Raw genomic sequence first — 25,559 nt, 5'->3', positions numbered from 1 at the left:
ACACACACACACACACACACTCTCTCTCTCTCTCTCTCTCTCTCTCTCTCTCTCTGTGTGCGTCATTTGGAATGGCGTCACGTGGGAGTACAAAGGCAACGCTCGCGCTCTGCACAAACGATTCGCGCCTCGGTCTCGAGCTCTCCGCCTCTGAGGAGATGCTTCACAAAGAACACCGGTATTTGTTATTTATTAATTATACAATCAAATGAAATCACGCTCGTCTTTGTACTGTTTATCATGGATTCATAGACTAGAAAGGGGGGCTGAAAGGAAACAAAGGAAAGAAAAAAGACAGACAAACTTGTTCCGTTTAGAGATATTCTCACCCAGACCATAGTTTCTTTCGTAAGAATCGTGAAGTTTGTCTCGCTGGGCTGAGATGGAGAGCATGAGTGCGCTCAGACGGAAGTTTTCTCTCCAGACATCCAAACAAAGAGCATCTCATCGACTGGATTATCAAACTACAGAAAAACAGCTTTCAAAGCAAAGTCTTAGCGAAAGTGTCCTCCGCTGTGAAGCGGTAATATGATGCTGCGCGTGAGATCTGCTTGTGCGTAATGGACACCTAACATTAGGAGGAGGATCTCAGCGGACAGGTGTGTGTTATCGGTCAATACAACATTCATGTTAAGCTTTATCATTCACTGAACCGCAAACCAGTAAAAATATATTTGGATTTAGTGAAGTGTAGATCATAGCAAACGCGTTTTCATCATTACGCACAGATTTCAAATTTATTTCTTCACTTCTGCCATTTTCTCAGTTATTCTTATCTACTTACATAGAAGTGGTTCTCTTCATCTGTATGATGCGGTAAGGGAAATGTTCAGCAGGTTTGTTAAAGGTCAGTATCTCTCCATCCGACAGATGAGCAGATGAAAACAAGACCAATATTGGAGAGCATATGATGGATATGATTGGGCCGCAGAGGCTTCTGCCTCCCACACACACACACACACACACAAAATGATCTGTGCTTATGAACAACAGATGATCGTGGGTAGTCATATATATTCATACAAGCATCTAGTCAGCCTTAAGACAATCTCTCAATTTATAAATGGATTCTAATTCATAACAAAATGAATAATAAACATATGCACTTGTACATCATGCATATGCACATATACAAATTTATCTTACATATTATATAGCATGTTTATAACAAACTGTGAGGATCTTTGGGTGATTTGGGGATGTCTTAATAAAGTCCTAAATATATCTAGACCATAGAAATGTCTATTCCAGGGTTTAACACAGAAAGCCTTTTAGATGGAGAATTCTTTGCTAGATAAGTAACTGTTTGCTCTCTTTTTTTAACCAGTTTTTAGTATGAGATGAATATTCTCCCTGTTTACTTTCTTAATTCATGGTTTGAGGCTTCCTGTAGGATTCTGTTTAGTTGTGATTAGGGATGCTCCGATCAGGATTTTTGCAGCCGATACGGAGTACCGATTTCTTGTCGTGATCGGCCGATACCGATGCCGATTCTGATGCTTCAAGCTTTATGTAGACGTTTCATCGGGCGCACACGCCTGGGCCGAAGTTAACTTCCGTTCTGTGTTTGTTCATCAGTCTGGCGCCGGCTACAAACGCAGTTAAAGTTAAGGTGATGAGTAGACTGAAGCTGGGCTGAGGTGGTTGTGCTGTGGGATGTGTTTCCTATACATTTATTTATTTGTGGCGCTCGCCACAATATCAAAACTGACAGATTTTCCAAAAGGCTTTGTTGAATAAACATGAGCACGTACTGCACGTTTAAAAATCAAAACGAGGCACGGGTGTTTTTATATCACTGTATTTCTGAAAGAAGACTATCTTTAGAAAATGTTCAATGTTATTTCATTTCATCTCGAGTACAGCCGGTACCGGGGAAACCTCTGTTCCCTTTCGAAAGGGAACTCCACGCTGCGTCCTCTAGAGGGCGCTAGGGGAACGCCTTCAGCGTGACCGGTGTCTGAAGCATGAATGAAAAAACGACAATGCCCTTGACATTGGCAGGCGGCAGCCTATTACGTAAACAATAAAGCGAGTGCGGGTATAAAAGCGCACCTGCGAAAAACGTCATCCTCTTCTTTGTCTTCAAGCCTTGTGTACGGAAGCACGTGCGTTTGATTCACGAGGGATAAGGATGTGCTCACTGTTTGCATTCGCAGAACTACTAGAGCAGAGGTCTGTACTCGAGTGTTTGTCAGCGTTTGCACGAACGCATTCGCCTCTCAAGGGAGTTGAACAAGCTTAATGCGATGCATTCGCGGCGGTTTCTGTTCTTGACTGATTCTTCTGTATGCCTGATTCTCTTCGAGAAGTGAGCGCCTCTCACCCGCGTTTCGGGTCTCACGGCTGCTGAGGCAGTTAATCAGACCGATCACGGGGATTGTAGGCGGGGCATGGAAGGAATCTGAGGAGTGCTTTCTCTTTCAGAATTCCTTTTTTTGTTTTATTTTATTTCACAGAATAGCAACTGTGTATAATGTGAGATATCTACATTATTGGTTAAGGAGGCTCCTGACTTGGTGTAATGGCAAATTTTTTGAGTTGTTAGGCTCTTGTTTGAGCCTCCTTTGAGCCTCCTCATCCTCTCAGCCCTGGTACGTGAATATTTAGGTTGAGGAGAGAGTTATACTGAGCACTCTGCTCCCCAGTATTTTCATTTGCAGTTATTTCAGGGTTTTTGAGGCTCTCTGTGAGCCTCCCTGATCAGCTGTTCATGACCCTGGTAGCTCCCCCTCCCTTTGAGGGTCGCTATGCTGAGATCACAGTTCCTAGTGTTCTTTCAGCAGAGCTCTGTGGCTGTTTAGGTTGTTAGGCTCTGGTGGGCCTCCTTGATAAGTCGCTCTTAGGTCGAGCTTTTGAGTACTCCCCTCACTTGAGGTCTTCGTACTGAGTACGCTGATCCATAAGGGTGGGTGGTTGCACTCCCCTTGCTTTAGAGGGTTGGTATGTTGAGTGCTTGCTCCCTAGAGCTCTGTTCGGCACTTAGGAGCATGGTCAGTACTCCTAGCTTAGTACTCCAGCTTTGAGTCGTTAGGCACTGTACTTCGCTCCCTAGAGCTCTGCTTAGACAGTACTATTAGCATGTAGGCTCTATCGTGAGGGAGCTACCAGGCTCAGGAATAGCTGATCAGGGAGGCTCACAGAGGGCCTCAAAACCCTGAAATAACTGCAAACAAAAATACTGGGGAGCAGAGTGCTCAGCATAACTCTCTCGGCGAGAGGAGCAGAGACCATGCTCAACCTAAATACACGTACCTGGGCTGAGAGGATGAGGAGGCTCAAACAAAAGCCTAACAACTCAAAAACTTGCCATTACACTCGAGTACAGACCTCTGCCTCTAGTAGTCCCGCGAATGCAAACAGTGAGCGCATCCTTCTCTCTCGTGAGGCAGACGCATGTGCTTCCATACACAAGGCTTGAAGACAAAGAAGAGTATGACGTATTCCGCAGGTGTTCTTTTATACCCGCAGTCACTTTATTGTTTACGTCATAGGCTGCCGCCTGCCTTTGTCAAGTTCATTGTCGTTTTTTCATTCATGCTTCAGACACCGGTCACGCTGAGGGCGTTCCCCTAGCGCCCTCTAGAGGACGCAGCGTCTTGTTCCCTGTTCTCAGGGAACCATGGTTACATGCGTAACCTGAGACGTTTCTCCCGCTTTAAAGCACCTCCTGCTGGCAGAGAATTAATTTGCATTTTCAGTAAGTCCGTCTGATTTACGCAGCAAACATATTTAGCTTTTCCTATATCCACAGGTGCTGTGGATAATCCGCGGGTCGGATGTGTGTGTTCGCCTGATCGGGAAGTTGCAGTGACAGAAACCGTGACATTCCAGATAAAGTTTAAAAAGGAGTAAATCCTGTGTTAATGCTATTGAGTAGGCTAATATGGCCAAAGAAGGTATTTTGTTTTAAAAATAACATTAAATGTTCATTTAAAAGCAGCCCACGATCAGCATATTATGTTACCGTTATCCCTTACGGCTCCGATTAGGTTTTGTTCCGTCCTCCACGCTGTGACAACTAACAAAAATACTATTTTTAGCCAAGCAGCCCGGAGAGCCGCTTCAGAACCGTGCCACGGCTGGCTGATAAACACAAGCACTGACTAGAGCGGCCGCGATCAGCTCCGGTAGCCGTGGAGCCATAATGCGCCGCAGACGTGTGCAGTGAATCTGCTATTAAAAATGAACCATCTATTTATCATATCATCATGCAAAACATACACGACAAATAGCAAATTTGTCATTGTTTCGTGAAATGTCGTTGTTTTTGTTGAAACGTCATAGCATTTCCACACCAGCGATGACATGACTGTGGCACCAAATCATTTATGTACCCACGCATCATGTACGTCGTCACACATTGACGTCATCAAATTGCGATCGGTTCATGAGATTGACCAAGTTAGTGAGTACCAATCGAGTCATAAAATGTGATTATCGGCTGATGATTCAGTCGGTGATTACCGATCTCCGGCCGATCGATCGGATCATCCCTAGTTGTGATCAGAGGCAGGGCCGTAGCATCTGGGTATGCAGGGTATGCACGTGCATATGGACCCGGGCTGATTGGGGGCCCGCCGAGGGGGAGCTTTTAATTAAAACGAGAGAACGTATTCTTAATTAGTGGCCACAATAAATATGCCATAGAACTTTTGCTTTGGAACAAGTAATAGACTAATCAGACCAAAGATTGCCCATTTAATAAAACCAAAATAAATTATACCTCACGTAACACCGTCTACAGAAGAGCCAGCGGCAAATTCCCAAAGGACTGCAGAACTGCGCGCATTTTCTAAAACTACACTACACGCAAGCGCTGCATTGCCACACTGCAAAAAATGCTTTTCTTACTTAGATTTTTTCACGTGACTAAAGAGCTCAGAGCATCTGTCGCGATCTTAATACATGACAACACTGCAAAAAATGCTTTTCTTACTTAGTTTTTTTTGTCTTGTTTTCAGCCAAAATATCTAAAACTTCTTAAATCAAGAAGGATTTTCTAGACAAGTAAAAATTATTGTCTTGTTTTCAGAAAAAACATGTAAAAATTAAGTGAGTTTTTGCTTGAAAAGAAGGAAAATAATCTGCCAATGGGGTAAGCAAAATAATCTTGTTTTCTGTTTGAAATAAGATTATTTTGCTTACCCCATTGGCAGATTATTTTGCTTGTTCTAAGCAAAAACTCACTTAATTTTGACTTGTTTTTTCTGAAAACAAGACAATAATTTTTACTTGTATAGAAAATCCTTCTTGATTTAAGAATTTTTTTAGATATTTTGTCTGGAAACAAGACAGAAAATCTAAGTAAGAAAAGCATTTTTTGCAGTGCACGGCCAAATAAAATAGGTTAATAATTAAAAAAAAAAATCTGTGTGAGGTTGGTATCTAGCTAGTTGAAAAGGCTGTATCACATCTAGCTTCAGCAACACCTGTACAGTTTTAATTCTCTTTCTTTAATTTTAATTCTCTTTTATCGAAACACTATCGAAAGTAGAAATTATTTTCGAGTATACACAAAGCCTTAAAAAACACCAAGGACATTGTGGATGAATTTGCCGAGAGAAAGGCCCAGAGAATTAAATTAAATGAAAATTAATTACAACTAAAATGTGAGTAGTTTTGTGTTTTTGTTTTTTCCTCTTTTTGCGTTTTGGGCCGCTGTGCCAAGAGTGTGTTTGCATTAAGTAGCCTAATTTAGTAAATATGGCAGCGTTTAGTGCCATAATATTTTTAGAAAAAAGTAAAAATTATGAGATTAAAGTTATATTGCGTGAATAAAGTTAATTCAAAACCTACTAAAAAAAAGTCTGTGGCAGTTAACTGACTGATTTATGAAAATAATAAAACAATGTTGGCAAAGTTATATTTTGTCGTTTCTGAGGTAAATGTTATGTTACGACTGTAATGACTATTATTGACGATTTTCAAAACACCGTTTGATCGATTACATGAGGCATTCGTTTTTATTAAGTTGTTATGATTTTTTTAAACATGTCTTCTGATATTCATTCATGTTTATTTCTGAAAAGAGGAAAAGATGATTGATTCATGGCATATGAACTGAAGCGAATAATTATCTCACGCCACATTAAAGAGTGGAAAAACACATATATTGTTTGTATTTTGTGATCAGATTGACAGAATTTAAAGGCTACAATTTGTGTTATATTAACCCCTTAACTGTCATCCCCATTTTTGAAAATTCACGAGAAAGTGCACTATCCCAAAAAAATAATTATTATAATTCATGAACGCTTTTGAATACAGACCTAAGGTTGGTCTCTTTTTAAAGACGACAATTAGCAGATTATTACAGAAGTGAATTATTTCATATTATTCATTTAATAAAATGAAAGTATTAAAAAGTTATAGAAGTTTTAATTTACTGTAAAGAAAATGTATTGTACTATTTTTCTTTTCTTTTATATAAAATAAATATTTTAAAAAATAGTTAAAAATACAAAATTGCTATAAAATTAAAGCCATATGTCTACATAAGTTGTGTTCCAAATTTGAAGTTAATATAAAAAAAAAATTAGGTTCATATTAGGGCTGTGCGATATGGGCAAAAAAAACCTATCGCGATTTCTTTGATCAATTTTGCGATTTCGATTTTAATCACGATTTTTAACACACACAGACATGATTTACAGTCATAAATGCATTCATTGTGAATTTGAAATATATTTCCAATTAGAGCTTTATCAAAAAGCTGTAACATGTCTCTAGAACAGACATAAGGCAAAATAATCACAAAGTAAAGGTGTAACAAAATGTCTCTAGAATAGACATATGGCAGAAAAAAAATAAAATAAAAATCCCGTGTCCAGGGATTTTTTTTGCCATGCATTGGTCATAGAGCTCTTTGTGGCGTTGAACTATATTTTTTGCGCCAAGTTCACACGTACTCTGTCTGCAGTGTGTATACAGTATGTGTATGCGGTGCAGAAGCAGAAATTTCCGTGTCAATCCATTTTATTTTTTACTGCGAATAATGTGCTGTCACTTTCAGCGCGTGCAGCACAGCAGAAATAGACTCCGTGCTGAAACGATTGCAACATTACTGCTGCAGACGCACCGCTCCTGGAGCGCACTGCCGGACCGCAATCACGTGCAGTGTGAACGCTCTGATCCGTTAACATGGGCGCTGAAAAAATACGCACCACAGACTGGCGTTACGTTTGTATGCCCGCCCGGTCTGTTCTGTTCTCGTGCTCCATTTAGGCGCGCTGCATTCTGATTGGTTCGGATAGCATACTGCGGGCGGTCGAGGGCGCGGAAAATCGTGCTATAAAGCGATTTAGAAATCGCGCACGCTCAAATCGCGATTTTATGACGATTAATTAATTTCGATTAATCGCACAGCCCTAGTTCACCTAAAAAAGCCACCGGGTGCCATCCAAACTATCTATCACAAAATAACCACCAAATATGGAATCTTGAGACTCAGACCTTTCCAACGATATGTATTTTGTCAAGATTATAAAAAGTTTTGAGTCTAAAAGACTATAATACATTTTGTAATATGATACCCCGAATAATGCGCTGTCACTTTAATTCAGCGCGTGCAGCACAGCAGAAATAGACTCCGTGCAGAAACGATCGCAACATGACTGCTGCAGACGCACCGCTCCTGGAGCGCACTGCCGGACCGCAATCACGTGCAGTGTGAACGCTCTGATCCGTTAACATGGGCGCTGAAAAAATACGCACCACAGACTGGCGTTACGTTTGTATGCCCGCCCGGTCTGTTCTGTTCTCGTGCTCCATTTAGGCGCGCTGCATTCTGATTGGTTCGGATAGCATACTGCGGGCGGTCGAGGGCGCGGAAAATCGTGCTATAAAGCGATTTAGAAATCGCGCACGCTCAAATCGCGATTTTATGACGATTAATTAATTTCGATTAATCGCACAGCCCTAGTTCACCTAAAAAAGCCACCGGGTGCCATCCAAACTATCTATCACAAAATAACCACCAAATATGGAATCTTGAGACTCAGACCTTTCCAACGATATGTATTTTGTCAAGATTATAAAAAGTTTTGAGTCTAAAATACTATAATACATTTTGTAATATGATACCCCCGCTAAGGGGGAGGAGACGGCTAAAAGATTTTGAAGTACCATTTCTATGATAACGCAATGTCCAATTTCAAAATGGTTTTCACAGGATGAATTTTGAGATTTTAAGATACAATCTTTTAAACATTTTGGCAGAAAACTGCTTCTCATTACAAAACTGGTTAAATGCGATAGCTTTTTGTCCACAAAAATGTTTGAAATGAACTAAGTCGCACTTTAAACACAATCCAAACTCGGAGCACCTGCAAAGTGTTTACTGTGAACTGAGCCACCCAAAACACTTCATTATGAGCAACATCTTTTGAGCTGCATCTTCACACTGTGTGAACACTTTCATTTTGAGATTAAATGTGAAACACTCTCTGCCCGCAGACCAATGCAGAAAAAATATGGCTTAGACTTCTCTCTAAGTCTAAGCTATCGCATTTAACCAGTTTTGTAATGAGAAGCAGTTTTCTGCCAAAATGTTTAAAAGCTTGTAGCTTAAAATCTCAAAATTCATCCTGTGAAAACCATTTTGAAATTGGACATTGCGTTATCATAGAAATGGTACTTCAAAATCTTTTAGCCGTCTCCTCCCCCTTAGCGGGGGTATCATATTACAAAATGTATTATAGTATTTTAGACTCAAAACTTTTTATAATCTTGACAAAATACATATCGTTGGAAAGGTCTGAGTCTCAAGATTCCATATTTGGTGGTTATTTTGTGATAGATAGTTTGGATGGCACCCGGTGGCTTTTTTAGGTGAACTAGGGCTGTGCGATTAATCGAAATTAATTAATCGTCATACAATCCCGATTTGAGCGTGTGCGATTTCTAAATCGCTTTATAGCACGATTTTCCGTGCCCCCGACCACCCGCAGTATGCTATCCGAACCAATCAGAATGCAGCGCGCCTAAATGGAGCACGAGAACAGAACAGACCGGGCGGGCATACAAACGTAACGCCAGTCTGTGGTGCGTATTTTTTCAGCGCCCATGTTAACGGATCAGAGCGTTCACACTGCACGTGAGACAATAAAGCAGACTTGACTTGACTTGACTTGACTTGACTAAACCAACATTTTGATATCGGATAACTATCCCACTAGCTAATTTTTCATCTGATTCTCAGTCTTAAAAACTAGCGGGAATTGTATGGCCTTATCTCTCAGCAGTGAGTGTAATAGGCCCGTTGACTCCTGAGTTAAGCCCAGAGAATGGTTCATGTTTCTGTATTTTTCATTTTTGTTTTGTACAGTGTTGAGTGCTCTAGCCTTTCAAAGCAGGAATCTTGAACCCCGGTCCTGGAGAGTTTAATTCCAACCAACTCTAACAAACCTGCCTGTACTTTTAAAGGGGTCATGAAATAAATGTTTTAAATTATTTTGTAATGTTTCCTGAGGTGCATATACTTACAATTTTAGAATTTTTTTAAAAATCAAAAAAATTTCTACCCTGAATTTAGCTTCTGATTTGAACGCTCTGTGAAAAGGGGCGTGTCTGCTCTGATACAATGTAAACGCCCACTGCTATGATTGGCTAACATCTTTGCATATGAAATGAGCATTGCATATGGAACTCTCTCCTAAAAACTTTTACTGTATTTTTACTATAACAGCCATCAAGATGATAATCGTGAAAAGTGTGGATTACAGCATTATATTTAGAGCTACTTCTGTTGTATCAAAGGTTGCAGAGCTGCACTGTAGCCGAACATGTCTACTGAGCACATTATGCTCACAATTTTCTACTTAATGCAATATGATTTCTGCACTCTCACGAATATTTTAATCATAAATAACACAGTGAAAACACATTGCAAATAAGAGCGTCAACTGAGTCGTTGATAATAATGGGAGTTTTGGTGAAAAATGCAGTAATGAAATCAATGATAAACTCGTGCTGCTCCAGCGATTATAAAGAGAATGATCTTTGAACATCTGTGCATGAGCCATTACATATCACACCCATCACAGATCATTTTTATATTATGTTTCTCGAGGTTAGTTTATAAAGTTTGCAAAAGGTATTTCTGTCCCTAACAGCAGTATGGCTGTTGTGATTGATGGACAGACATGAGTTGCTCAGAAAAGTCCTTGATTACAGATGACGATGACGCATGTTAATAGGCGTGTCAGGGGGAGATTTTGATGTCATGATTCTCCCGATTTCAAATCAGGGTGTTTCAGAAGAGTAGGAAAGAATCATTCATATTTTAAACCGCAGAGTTAGTTTTAGGTTTGAAACTTGCCATATGTTTTTATTGTAGAATAAACTTCTTATATGTGTAAATGTCAAGAGCATTTTTATCCTTAATTTCATGACCCCTATAGGTCATCCTTTATTAAACTGGTTCAGCAGTGTTGGCGCTAAACTCAGCAGGACAGTAGATCTCCAGAAGCAGGGTTGAAGTTTCAAAGTATTGACTTTTGACCATGAATTTGTACAGATGTGTACACTGCTTTGTAATATTTCACCTGACTGGGCAGAGGACCATATGGAGTTCCTTCATCTTTACACTATTTTAAACTCTAATTGTACAAATGCGGGTAACTTCTGACACCCTTCCACATCCAGTGTTGTTCTAGCTTTGTCTTCTGTTGTTTTTATTGGCATTTTCTTCAACTACTGTAGTAGTTATGCCTGTTTAACACGGCAAGTGCCACATATTTTTCCTGTGTATTTGGGCACTGGAAAAATACATGCTGCTCACATGCTGCTGATGCTGAACAATAGAGAGTATTGCCATGTATCAGGGCTGTTAAATTAAAATTTGAGTATTTATTGAGTATTCTTTGAGCATTCATTGAATTTAAAATATTAAAAAGCACATTCAAGTGCAAAAACTGTGCATGATTGTATCAGTGGTGCCAAGACGTATTTGTGACATACAGTAGAGTGTCCATTTCCTCAATGTCATTTCTGATAAAAAGGGCAGTTAACAAAAAGTTTTTTGACTTCTGATTTGATAACAAAGACGAGACGAATATGCACATCATGAACCTTAATTAAACTATATTTGATTAAAACACTGTTGATGAAAATTTTGAGAAACAAATAACACCAAAAAATATTAACAATGCACTAGCAATGTTTTTGAATAAAAATAACCTGAAAAGAATAGAATACAGAGCTACTGCAATAATGTCTGTAATTTTTCAGCCATGTTAACAGCCCTACTACTTAGTGCAGTGGCTCTCAACCAGGGGTCTGGGGCCCACTATAGTCTCAGCTAATTTCCAAGGGGACCTCAAGATGACTAAAATGATTTCAATAATAATAAAGGCAAAACACGCATTAAAATAAGCAAAACAACCAAATATCCAAATATTTCTTATTTCATTTCACCTTCTCAACAACCTTTTTTTTTTCTTTGTAGAACCACTCTACCCACTGTCTTGAGAAACCTGGATATTAGAGGTAGCCTAATTTTCCAAATGTGATATAGCATTCTAATTCAGTAAATCTGGGGCAAGGAATGAAAGAAATGTGATAATTTAGTCTCTCATCCCTCTTCCATTGTATGTGACAGACCTCTGGCAGAGCAGAATTTCTGAAAACACGGTTGCTAGGTGTGACGTCCCCTATGAAAATCGAGCTACAAGTCAACATTGCTTTGTATTAGCACTCCGTGCAATGCTCCTCAAAGTGCATTCTTGTATCACATTTGCTTTGTAGCTTTGAAACCCCTTGCCTAAAATAAAATATCCATACATAGATAACGAGCAATGAATGTCTTTTTGCAGTCCAGGGCTCCAGACTAACATTTGAGGGTGGTGTGTGGGAGTATTAAAATATAGATAATTTTATCATAAAATTACTATTATTTTGCAATAATAAGTGCAATTACTAATAATATTACATGTTCATTTCTTGTTTATTTTTCTTTTGTTTATTGTTTATACAGATTTGACCGTAAAGCACTAAGCTTGAGATAAGATGCATACAAAATGTACTTTTATTAACAACAGTAACAGGTGCAAAATCTAATTTTTATACAGAAAATGTACATATTCCACTCTTATTAAATGTACCATTATTCTTCTACTATATGGAACTGACCAACTTCAGTGATTATGTTTGATTTAGTAGCAAATTGAAGAAAAGTTTGTTTTTCAAGGCACTTTGTGACTTCTTACTTCATACACAAAAAATGTGTTCAAATGTGTTACTTCATTCGGACAAAATCTGATTTCTTTATGATTTGATATTTTATAATAGTGATTTTATAATTTCAAAATATAGAGAAAAAGTAGAAATGAATGACTCATAAGCCAATAAGTGCTCCTGCCATCAACTGGTTATAATTGTGATTTGATGTATTTTTTTAATTTTACATAAGTGTTTGTTTACCACAAAGTATATTTTGGTCATCCCATTAAAAATAACATTCAATCTGGATCATTTTAGAGCTTTAAAGTGCTGGAAATAGTTGTGTGAAATGCTTGAAAGTCATTGAAAAGTGCTTGAATTGCTCTCTCAAAAGGTTGTACAAACCCTGAAATGAATGATGTAATGCATTCGACTATTTCTGCCACAACACCATGGTTACAGTTAGCGTTACCACTTCTGGATTCCTGACGTACGTCAGCACTGTTTATAACACAGAATTCTGTGCAGAATTTGAATGATTCTTCTCGCAGCAACCTTATCATTGTGCGGCGAATTCAAACGCTTCTCACTGGATCTCGCAGCAATGTTGCATCTGTGCAGTAACAGTGTCACAAAATCAACTTTGCTCCAGAGTAAAGCTGTTCTGAGCTCGGACAAGTTTGTTTGCGTCGCGGTCCAAGCTGATTTGTAAATTCATCTATTCATTCATTTATTAGAAGAGGTTGGAAGACTCCTCTTCCTTTTATCGATATCCCTCTCCCCTCCCTCTCTCTCTGCCGCCTGCCACTGATATTTGATGAGTTTACCCAGAGAGTCAACATCAGAAGAGAAAATCACCAATACCTCTTTCTATGTGTGGGTGTGCTTGGTGGGTTCACCTTCATCCCCCTGGATCTGATTAGTTCCTCTGTGTTAACATGTAGCCATCATTTTGGTTCTCACTTGCTTTCACTGATTGATCGATGAAAAATGACCACTAGACTAAAGCTTACCTCTTATACCTGTTTGGCTGTTTCATCTGATGAAATATGAAAGATAATGACATGCATCCAAAAATATATATAATTACTTTTTCAACTCTAACTCTAAATATAATTATTTAACAGCGTAACCTGATAAAAAAATAAACAATCTACAGATGCAGGTGTTTAGTGCCCTTGAAGCAAAATGTCTGTGCATGAAAGCAGATAACCTAGTTAGAGATGATAATGCTTTGAAGACCAAACAAAGGTAAATCAGAGGTTTTTGCTTGTATGCTACAGTGAGGGACAGCACATTCCTATTGCCTGCTGCTTTTTGTTAGAAATGTAAAAATCTGCATTTATTTTCTTTCTTTTTTTTAAGTGTTTTATGTGATGTGCTTTCTCTTTCTCTTGCTTTCAATTTTTCCCAATGATAATTGTAAAAAAAAATAGCCTATGACACTGTAACAGGACAAAATCTTACAGGAGTGTGACTGAAAAACCCTTATAGACTTCTACTTATTGGCTTTAGCAGGTGAGAGCACAGCATTGTGAAAGTTGTGGATGGGAGTGAGACAAAATATGACATATTTTTCAGGAGCGGGCTAGAATCAATCTTATGGTTGCAAAGAAAAGTATCAACTTCTACATTAATTGCATTGATACAGAATTCAGCTGTTGTGATGGCCAGTTGAGTCAGGAGTGTACTGTAATATCAATGACTACGATGTGCTTCAAAATGCTTAAACAAAAGTGAGCTCACAATAAAAAAATTTAAAAAATACTTTTTAAAGTTATCTTTTGCCGTTGTTTGAAATGACTGGAGAATCAGGAAGTAATAGGACAGGAACAGGATCTCAAGCCAGGACTCAAACTCAGGTTGGCCATATTGATGGGAAGTTTGTATCATTTTACTGACTCGGATCTTTGAATCTCATTTAGCAAAATGAACAAACCCTTTTTCAAGTCATTTCATTGATTTCAGCAGAATATAATAAAAATGTTAAATATTAATATGCAAATTCCCCAACATATCCATTTACGCAAACATTGATCTCATTATATGAACTATAATGCAACCAAGACCAAATTATAAGAAACAGAAATTATTAATTAATTTTCATTAAAATTCGAGACCGGAAACATTACATAACTGTAAAAATAAAAAAATAAAATGCGTTTGTTTATAAGGGAGGTTGGGAATTATTAACACATTTCTGTATCCATTGCTGCTCTCACGTCATGTGACAAAAGAATGAACGACTTGGACCTGAAGGCTCAGGAGATGAACTAATCATTTCTCTTTCCGGTACAGAATCTATGAAATTAACAAATCCCTCGCTGAGGCAACTCGATGTTCCGAGTCATATTTCAGTTTCATTCAAAATGAACGAATCGTTTAAGAACGACCATCAGTAGTCGACCAAAGCATTGCTGCGTGATGGGACTGTCAAAAAAAAAATTCAAATTCCGAATATTCGTCGAATTTAAAATAAAAATCCACATTCGAATGCAAAAACGTTGCATTCGAATTTTAGGTGTGTGTTAAGGAGGCTGCCTTATCAGCGGCGCACGAGATGCGATGACGATTTAAGTGTCGTTGCATTATAATGTTTTTGTTAGCCTATCCAGTTGAAGCCACTAGATGCGGCACTGCTGCGTTGTTCATTCAAAATATTGCGGAAAAAGATAACATCAATGCAGAGAAGATCTTGTTTACCTCAAAACTGAAACCAAGCCGTTCACACAGAAGACATATTTCGCGCATTTTCTAGAGGGACATCTATCACCATTGCACTCGCGTCTCGCACAAGAGAGCCGCATGTTTAGAAAGCCATGCAAAATTAATGTAAGTTCAACTTTTTAAAAACATATCTCGAGACTTTATGGCGGGTTTTTCCCCATCCCACTGCATCTCATGTTTTTAAATGAAAAATGTACTCTGTGTAATTGGCTTTCCTCCCTTTGTATTAAACTATGCATACATACATGATGCTGTTTTGTTTTAATTAATTATAATTGTTAATTATGTACATTATGCACTTTTTTCACAGATAGTCATGTTTTCTTATGCTTTGAATAAACGTGCATTAGTAATAATTTGCTCGATGCGCCCTCTTGTGGCCTCAGAATTGAAGCAAAAGCTTTTTTCACCCTAACTGAAATTATGCATTTTAAATTAGAATATAATTCAAATTTTGATAATATTTAAGTACAAAATTCGAATTTAGTTTTTCAGCCATTTTGACAGTCCTACTGCGTGATATGACAGCATGGTGCCCACAAGGCTGTATCTCTAACATAAATATGTGGTTTAAGGTTTTACTTGCAAATCAATAAACAGACAGTGTAAAAAAAAATCTGTAGGATTGCACATTGTATGTGTAGGATCTAGTGACCCTGCAGAGAGAAGAGCAGTGAGCCTCAAGGGGGATTTCTATCTGAAAACTGTTAATTAACATGCAGTATACCAATCTTTACTAATAAAAATTACCTCTATGACCAAATTATTTAGGCTGTATTTGTGAAATTACACTTTTTTTTGTTGTTGTTTACTTGCTCTTTCCTAATGACAGACATACAGTGGGTATAGAAAATAATTCACCCCACTTTAAAATAATCAAATTTTGTCGCTTTGCAGCCTGAAATGAAGACGGACACCGTTTGTGTTTTATCGAGCTGTATTTACTCAGTGCAACTTATAACATCCAAGTGAAAGATAAAACACTAACATGTTAGAAAAATATAAAAAAAAAAAAAAACAGAATCACTGAGTTGGAAAAAGGTTTTGCTGAACCACCTTTTGCTTTAATTACAGCCTTTAGTCTGTTGGGATTTGTCTCTACTAACTTTGCATATCTACACTTTGCAACATTTGCCCACTCTTCTTTGCAGACCTGCTCAAGTTCAGTTAAATTTTACAGTGAACGTTTGTGGACTGCAGTCTTCAGGTCATTCCACAGATTTTCAGTGGGGTTTAAGTCTGGGCTCTGACGAGGCCATGCAAGGACATTCATCTTTTTCTCCTTCAACCGCTGTGTGGTCAGTTTTGCTGTGTGCTTTAGGTTATTGTCATGTTGGAAGGTAAACCTTCTTCCCATTGACAACTTTCTGGCAGCGGGCAGCAGATTGTCCTCAAGAATTTGATGGTATTTTGCCCCATTTATTTTCCTTCTACCCTGACAAGTGCTCCAGTCCCTGCTGCAGACAAACACCCCATAACAGGATATCTTTCAGAGAATAATTTCATCATTTATTTCAAACTAGCATTTACAGTGCTAGAGGGATCAAGACATGGGGAAATATTCTTTAACAAATCTCCATCATGTTATGAGTTGTCTTACATTTTAATCTTGATTCATTTTTCATTTTCTCTCATGTACTTCATAATTATGCAACTATCATGACTTTGATTTGCTTGCTCTGTGTACAAAGCAAGACAAGGATAACAACATAATACTGTGATCTAAAAACATTTAAAAAGATTAACAACAGTGTTTAGACCAGCATTCAGTGACCAAATTTCCCTAACAGCTACAGTTTGACTTAGAGATCAAAGATGAGACACTTGAATCAAGACTGAGGCCTCCGGCTTACTTTAACACTTGTTTATTCCTTTATTTGCAGGCTTGTATTGCCATAGCAATGTTTGCAACAGGTGGGGTGATCACAGGGCTCGCAGCACTGAAAAGACAAGACTCCGCCCGCTCTCAGTATCATCTGCCAATCCAGAGCGCCACCTCTGCACCTGAGAAGAAACGCACTAAGCGTAAACCTAGAGCTGATGTGGTGGTGGTCAGAGGGAAGATCAGACTGTATTCGGCCTCAGGATTCTTCCTGGTTTTGGGAGTGCTGATCCTCATGGCAGGCATCGCAATGGCTGTTCTAGGATACTGGCCTCATAAGGATCACCAGAAGGCACCAGAAAGCAAGTTGTCTGTAAACAATACGCAGGTTGGCCAAGAGCAGGTGGGCTCTATTGCGCAGTTCTTGGAGCAGCACCTGCATTCAGAAAAGATGAAAATGTTGGGTCCTTTCACAATGGGAATTGGGATTTTTATCTTCATCTGTGCTAATGCCATCTTACATGAGAACAGGGATCGTGAGACTAAGATTATCCACATGAGGGACATGTACTCGACAGTCATAGACATTCACAGCTTGCGGATTAAAGAGCAGAAGTGTACGAACGGTGCCTACATGGGTCCCTATGCGGACACAAAGATCCGTTCCTTTGGTCTGGACAGTCAGTTTGCCTCACGGCTCGCAGCAAACACACTAATGTCCTTCTCTGGTCTCGATGGGGATGTCCGATTCTCCCACAGGACCAGCTCGGCTGAGGATGACGAGGGTCTAATGAGTGAGGCCAGAGGTGGATTAGGCCTGTTGTCGCCTACCTACAAGGAACGTTCTGAATGTATCTTTGGGTTCCAAGATGAGGGTAAACATCGGTGGGAGGACAAGCGTGGTGCGCTCAAGAAATGGCAAACACGCTCCATCGTTTCCTCTTCCATCAGCGCCTTCACGCTGCCTGTCATCAAACTCAACAACTGCGTTATCGACGAGCCTGATATCGATAGCATCACGGAGGACTTGGAGCAGAACAGGGTGCACTCCAGACCTCCGTCAATGGAATCGTTAACAGTCCCTGTTCCCGACGTCGCCAAAGCTTTCAAGCCTCCAGGTGCCCACCTGTTCCGGAGAAACTCCGAATCCCCAAGTTCCACATCATCCCATTCCTCACTGTCTCCTGGATCCACCAGTGGTAGATTCCTGTCACCTGGAGCAGCACGTAAAGACTTTGGCTCCAATAACTCCCTCCACATGTTATCAGCCCATTCCAAATCTCTGGATTTAGAGAGAGGGCCCACAATGCTGACTGTCCAGCCTGAACAGAGGAAACACCCTAGCTGGCCCAGATTGGACCGCAGTAATAGTAAAGGATACACTAAACTGGAGAACAAAGAGGACCCTATGGACAGGCTAATAGTGCCCCCAGTGGCTGTGAAGAAGGACTACACTAAAAAAGAGAAACTTCTTATGATCTCCAGGTCTCACAATAACTTGAGCTTTGAGCATGATGAGTTTATGAGCAGCAGTCTGAAGAGAGGCACCTCAGAGACTAGATTTTAAAACTGAGCTAGTGTCAAATGTCAATCCAGTGGCTTTTGGCATTCACGATCCACCTGCAATACAGAAGACAGCTCTTGCTGTTTTTTTTTTAATTAAGTGAAAGCTCAGTTATGCTGCTTTTTGTGCTGCAGAATGATATTTCACCATGAATTTGAAATACAAAAGCTGTAATGGTAAATAAAAGTATGGGTACAGCAAACAATTCGGTAACTAACAGGTTAGTCAAACTTGTTCAAATGTGTTTGTAGTGTTTTTGTTAACATTCAGACAGGATCTGTTATCTGTTTGAGTACAGTATGTGTGTTGTACCAGCACTGCTAGTTATTTTACTTTAAATAATTTATTGTTTAAAACACACACACTGATATTTTTGAAGAGAACTTGTCTATGTGTAATTTATCTGTTTCTCAGAATAAACACAACCTTTCCAGTTAATGTTGTCCTGTTTGTAGTTACATTGTAAATCTCAGAAATGAATTACCAGAAAAATTTGTTAAAGAATGAATATAAAGTAGTCAATACAACTCATTTGCTATATTCCAACTCTTATGAAGTCATAGGCTGCATCCAAAAACTTAGGCAGCTGACTTGTTGCCTTGCTGCCGGATCAGGCAATGACTTGCAGGCAGCGTTTGCACACGGAAGCACCTCACAAAACTGATTTCGGACAGACTTCTGAGGCAACGTAACGGTTTAATTATCTACAGCAAAATATAGAGAGCTTTGGTGGTAACTAAGTGAATATATAATTACGGCAATAGATGAAGCTAACATTGGATTTGGACGCGCCTTGATGCCTTCCTACCTTGGAATGCGTCATCCAAAGGCAGCATTTTTCAGTTTTCGGATGCAGCCATACAATAGCTTTATGTGAACCAAATGAGTGAGAGACGTGACGTGTAGCCACGTATGGTGTCGGAATTTGTGCTCTGCATCCAAGTGCACACACACAGCAGTGAGTAGTGAACAAACACACCCGGAGCAGTGGGCAGCCATTTTTGTTGCAGCACCCGGGGAGCAGTTGGGAGTTCAGTGTCTTGCTCAAGGGTGTCACCTCAGTCGTGGTATTAAAGGTGGAAGAGAGCACTGTTCATTCACTCCCCCCACCTACAATTCCTGCCGGTACCAAGACTTGAACCTGCAACCTTTGGGTTACAAGTCTGACTCTCTAACCATTAGGCCATGACTGCCCCTAATGTAACTCAAATCACCATAATGGTGACTTCAAAGAAAACAATTATCATTAACAGTAAATGAAATCCATTACCTTTTATGAACCTGGCAGCAATCTTATACACAATTTGAGGTATACTGTTAATCAGTATATTTGTTTCTTGGGAATACAGTCTATGGTTCTGCCATTGTTAGTGCACAATGATGGGAAATATGATTATTTCTATTTGTGTGAAATCATTGACTGGGTTATGAAACAAAAGGACTGAATGTCATTTCTAAGTAAAAATTCTGAATATAGTATTTGATTAAACTGCGTGTCACTAAAAATTCACATGTAGGTTTAACCTGTAGCTTTTTATTCTTTAACATATATGCTACCAGAGAACTGTCTTTGTGTGGTCCCGTGTTCAGTGCTGGTCATCCCATAAGTCACTCTAAAAAGACCAAAGAGCAGCCCCTAAAATATATAGCAAATCACAACAACATAGTAATTTTTAGAATACATGCTGTTGTTTAACACTTTACTGTAAAGACAACAACAACAAAACAACTTTATGTTATCAGCCCTAATTTCTTAGCATGCTCACGTTTGCTGACAGTCAGGGGCGGACTTAGTGATTTCAGGTATGGGGCCCCAACACAATAAATATGTGCTCTTCTACGCCTAACCCTTATTTTGCTCGCTCTCTCTCATAGTTTATAGTTTATTTACCTCTTCACAACTATATGTTCTAAAGCCATATAAGGCTACTTTATTTATTTATTTTTTCAGATCACAAAAGAAGACTTTATAAAAAAAAAAAAAAAAAATTCTTGCACTTGTCCATTTAAGGAATTGTAACCTTCTTTAATCTTTTTACAAAAAGGATTCAAATGTCATAAAATTATCCCATGCAACTTGTTCCGTATTCCAAATGTTCTTAAGGCATAGGGTTTGCCGAGAAACAAATCGAAAATGTAATCTATTATTAATTGAAAAAGTCTCCAATCATCGCATTTGTGCATTTGTATGAGTGCGCAGCAGTTTGCACCTGTGCGCATAGGAAAAGCACACAAGCGAGTCATTTTTAAACATCCTGAAACAGGATACTTTCTTCTCTGAGTTTAATATATCCGTTCTGAGACAGACAGGATTATACAGCCTAGAAAGTGCGCAAAGAGTGCTCCCTCTATAATCACTAAAAGCTGTCACTCACATCAGTTCATCGCAATCTCATGACGTTCCGTTAATCAATAAAGCTGTCTGCGCTGCACAATCAATCTCTTGTTTACATCGTATCTACACGTTGTTATAATGAGAGGATTCTCGAGCTTGCAGAACTCAGCACTTGACAAAAACTCAGCGTTTTGAGCAGTGAGTGAACATTTGACACTCTCCAGAACACAAATACACAGTGGAGCGTTTGCCAAATATGTTTAGCTAATATCAGATGGGGCCCACTGATTCTCCGGGGCCCTAAGCGGCCGCTTACCTCGCTTATTGGTTAAGTTCACCCCTGCTTGACAGTAACAGAGCCTAGGCCCATGTGAAAGTGCCTGGTGAAAACATTGAGCAGTGCTCGTGTGTTCATCCGGGGAAACTCTAGGAGTATCATGGGAAGTGCTGCCAAATTCTGCTCCCAGTCAGTGAAGATCCATCTGGAGTAATACGACCAGTCAGGGTGTGACTGACAATTCACTCCATCCTGTTTCCATGGAAATACTCCATATTACAGCTCATGTTTGTTTATATTCTCCAGCCACAAATGTTCACATATTGTTATTACTTGATATCAGTGCATCATAACATGATAGACTTATTGTGGTGTTTTGTGTTCGCATTTAATATTCTGCACGAATATTCAGCAAACTCCCAGTAAACAATTGTAATAACACATTCTAAAGTTATAAGATTTTAAGTAATAAGACAATGAATTTAGACTTTTTTTTTTTTTTTTTTTTTTTATATAAAACATGTAAAATGCAATTAACAATTAGCAAGTAATTCACAATACAGTAATCTTATTTGTGACCCTGGACCACAAAACCAGTCTTAAGTTACACGGGGACATTGTATGGGTAAAAATTATAGATTTTTTTTTTTTTTTTTTTTTTTGTAAAGCTTCTTTCAAACATTGTGCAACATTGTGTATTATGAAAATCGTTATACAAATAAATTTGACCTAATGTAAAATGTGTAGCATTAGGGTTCTCCAGGACCAGGATTGAGGATAACTGCACTAGAGCTAACCTAACACCTGCAATGCTGTAATTACACACATCATCTGCAACGTAAGATGATAACAAATACTTTGATTTTATTTAATGTTTTTTATTGTTGTGTGAACACAGTCAACTTCCAGATTGAAAAAATTGCAAGCAAATCTACATCCAGGTGTGACAGCAAGAAATGAATATGAATTAAATAATAATTAGCAGAAAAAATACTTTCATTAACATTCCTTTAATGTTACCTTTTGACGTTTTCTCTGTTGTAACTACAATAATAGAGATAATTAGTGGTGTCTCTTGGAGAGAAGAACCTTTGTTTGCTTGCGTGCCTCATTAAGGTCCTGTCGTACCAACACCCACTGTGACTGGGGTTACAGAATTTCACCATAGCAACAAAAAACCCCCGCCAGTTAGCAAAGTGACGTCAAAAGCCCCTCACAATGGAAACACCAGTTGCAAAGGACAACTTGGTCATCTGGACCGGCTTCAGGGTTCATCGCTGTGAAATACTGTCTCATTTTATACTATACATTCCTAGTAGCAATTCAGTATTTGTAATAAATTTGATATAAAATGCTCTGGCTGTGATATTTATACATATTGTACAAATATTCAGTCTGCATCTGTGATGATTCTCAAAAATGGAACAATATTTTCTAAAAAAAAAAAAAAAAGTCTACAGTAAGCTATGAAAATGGAAATAGTACAAAAGCATAGCTTTCCTGAAAAATAGTATAAAAAATAAATAAAAAATGTCTCATGTTAGAGCATATGCAAGAATGTTTTTATCATGGTGCACTGTTTAACCTTACACATTTTGTGGACTGAATGAATTATGTGACACCAAAAGCAGTATTTTATGACAAAAAGCAGTTATTTTAATGCATTTCATACCCAGAAAAACAAAAGCCAGTTGTATATCGTAAATGGAAAATGTACTAGTCAGCACTTCATTTCATGCAGAAAATTGTAAACCCAAAATTGATTTTGTTCATAAAATTCAGGTCAATGCACTATTCATTTCATGAACAAAAATAGAAAACCACTGAAATCCCTTAACATAGCACACAAAGCAGCTAATCAGTTTGTAATATTTTCATATTTCACATTCATATTATAAATTCCCAAATTCAAAACGACATTACAATCTTTATGTTTGTACTAAACACCAGAACAACAGCATTATTTAGTACCAGTTACACTCCCTCCAATTAACTATACAACATATCTGAGATCATACTTTTGGTCTGAATCATAATTAATATTTAAAGTGCTGAAAATCCCCAACACAGGCACACAAGCCAGGACAGGTCCAACTCAACTGAGAATACAAAACCCTATCACGCCACACTATTTAAATATTTTATCGCTCTGTAAATATTTTAAACTGAAAGCGCTCTTATCTGAGCAAGTTGCTTATGGATTCTGAGAATATTATGCATATACATGCACACACGTGGCCAGCTGAGCTCAGCCAATATTGGTACTAAATTAGAGTCTGCTTTTAATTAATTAATTACATTTATTTTTAAATAAAATTATTTTTATTTCTTGACCACCAAGCAGTGAGCCAAAGAGGAAAAGCCAGATGTATGATTACATTGTAAGCTGTAAACAGAAGGAGAAAACTTTTATCCTAACAGTTTCTTCATTGTAATGGTGCAGTCATGGAGACAGTTGTTGAGGCATGGATCTAGGTGCACCCTTTTTGATACAAAAGGAATCTCCAGGAATACAGGAAGAAACCTATCCAGTGGATAACACAAACATTACACTGTCCTGCAGAGTTCAGCTCCAACCCCAACTAAACAAACCTGAACCAGCTAAGCAAGGTCTTACTATGCATACCAGAAACTTCCAGGCAGGTGACCCTCCAGGACAGAGTTTGGAGAGCCCTGCTTTAGGACAACCTATATGGCTTTTTGTGTGCATATACTGTAGGAGATTGTAGAGACTGTAGACAGCTATCAACATAGAATGACTGTTCTACTAATTTTACTAGATTGGGATCAGATTCACTGTTATTATGAGATATTTGTTGCAGTGCATATATAGCACATGTTGATCTGCATGTTGTGCCAAAAAGTAAGACTTGCCATTCATAAATCCTTGGCCACTAAAGCTTTCCTTTGCACTTCTTCGGTTTCTCCAGAGGAAGCACAGCTTAGTCTTGTCATCTGGCAAGAGGTGAACTTAGTGATTATATCTCACACATCTCTGCTTACATCTACAGGGTGTTGGCTGAACCGAAGCAGTACACTGAGGAAAGATGGACCAAGTAAAGGGGACCAGAAAAGAGAAGCTTTTTTTAAAGACTGGTCCTTATTGTAATGTTTTGTGGTAGGAAAGAGGCAAGGACTCACATGCAGAGTTCAATGGGCTTTTATATGAATTCAAAAATAAAACTAAAGCAACTCTGAAGGGAAAAAATAAGGCAAGGCAATGCACAAGGCAGGGCTGGATAGCAGGGCAGGGCAAGACTGGAGCAACTGACCCATGGGAGCATAGACAAGCAGGAACATAGGATGATATGTGTTCACACAAAATATGACAACACGAAAGCTAGCAGCAAATGAAAAGCCCCACAGCTGGCTAAAAGAACAACTGATCAATGAGAACATAAACAGGTGCTCAACAAAATCCTACAGGACTTGAACAATGAACACTTAACCCATGCACTCACAATGAAAGACACATCATGGAGCATGTACAGTATGTCCAAACACCGACACTGACCAAAACTGAACTAGACAGGAGTGCCGGCATCTGAACACCACACTCCACACATGCAACGCTTTATGTGTACGAGAGAGTGCACAGCGTGAGCACACTTGAAGCCGCAAGCTCACACAATAGACAAGCTGATATACGTTTCAGGGCCCTGTCATCAAAAAAAAAAAAAAAACACAACCGGAGTGACATAACCCTGACAGTGATGCTGAAAACAAACAGTTGAATAGAGTCCTGTCTTTATCATTATGATACTCCAAGGAGAGTGGAATGTATCAGCATTTGGTGGACTGCTAACCTTCCCAAGATATGATTTCTGCATGTAGCCAACTTGCTCTAATTTTGTAATTTCAAAGCAGTATGCTCTAGACAGAGAATTATGTGTCTTCGGTGAGTCTTTGTTCAGTACTGCAAAGATTTTCTAGCACTGCTTCCATTGGGGCTTTGAGGATTTATGCTTCTGGTTATATAAGCCAGTGGTTCTCAATTCCAGTTCTAGGGTGCTCTTCACATTTTGTATGTCTCTCTTATCTGACAGCCTCAGTTCAATTCATTGATCTCCCTCCTTGCACAGACACTATTTAAACTGAACTGAGCTGGATGATGACATCACTGAATTCAATGATGAACTGCCTTTAACTGAAAATTGAGTGTTTCCTATTATCATTTTGCATTACTGACACAATATTTTCCTAATTAATGCTGTACAGTTGCTTTGACACAATCTGTATTGTTAAAAGCGCTATATAAATAAAGGTGACTTGACTTGATTTGAATCCAAACGAGCTGATGATCTGACTCAGGTGTGTTAAATAAGGAAGACATACAAAATGTGCAGAGCAGTGGTACTGCAGGACTGGAATTGAGAACCACTGATTTAAGGAATGGAGATGCATATCATAGATTGCCATCCACCTCTACCCTTGTGGTGCAGGATTGGAGTAATGACAGAGCATGCCGTTCCTGTATGACTTCCGGCGTGCCGCTGCAATGGCGTCGCTGACAAGCGCTCTGTGCAAACATCGCTGTTTTTCGTGTTATTTTGTATTATTCGTGTTACTTCTTATACATACCTTTGCTCAGACAGTACAGTCACTCATCCAGTATGATCGACAAACACTGCTGGACATTCGATCTAACTTAAACTTGGGTTCGGAAATAACG

General features: G+C 38.8%; 1 protein-coding gene across 1 annotated transcript; it reads left to right on the top strand.

Moving 5' to 3' along the window:
• The first annotated feature begins 133 nt into the window (after positions 1-133).
• On the top strand, positions 134-18,629 carry LOC107653146 (transmembrane protein 200A-like). The gene is made up of 2 exons (XM_016439790.1): positions 134-599; positions 16,773-18,629. Exon 2 carries the CDS (start codon positions 16,791-16,793, stop codon positions 18,276-18,278), a length of 1,488 nt encoding a protein of 495 aa, XP_016295276.1. The 5' UTR covers positions 134-599; positions 16,773-16,790; the 3' UTR covers positions 18,279-18,629.
• The last annotated feature ends 6,930 nt before the right edge of the window (positions 18,630-25,559 follow it).

This window comes from Sinocyclocheilus anshuiensis, unplaced genomic scaffold, assembly GCF_001515605.1.
Source record: "Sinocyclocheilus anshuiensis isolate Anshui unplaced genomic scaffold, SAMN03320099.WGS_v1.1 scaffold1518, whole genome shotgun sequence".
Taxonomy (NCBI): domain Eukaryota; kingdom Metazoa; phylum Chordata; class Actinopteri; order Cypriniformes; family Cyprinidae; genus Sinocyclocheilus; species Sinocyclocheilus anshuiensis.
This window is presented reverse-complemented; position numbering and strand designations above follow the sequence as displayed.

Coding starts and splice junctions, on each gene's coding strand:
- LOC107653146 (XM_016439790.1), top strand. CDS start 16,791: ATGTTTGCAACAGGTGGGGTGATCACAGGGCTCGCAGCACTGAAAAGA.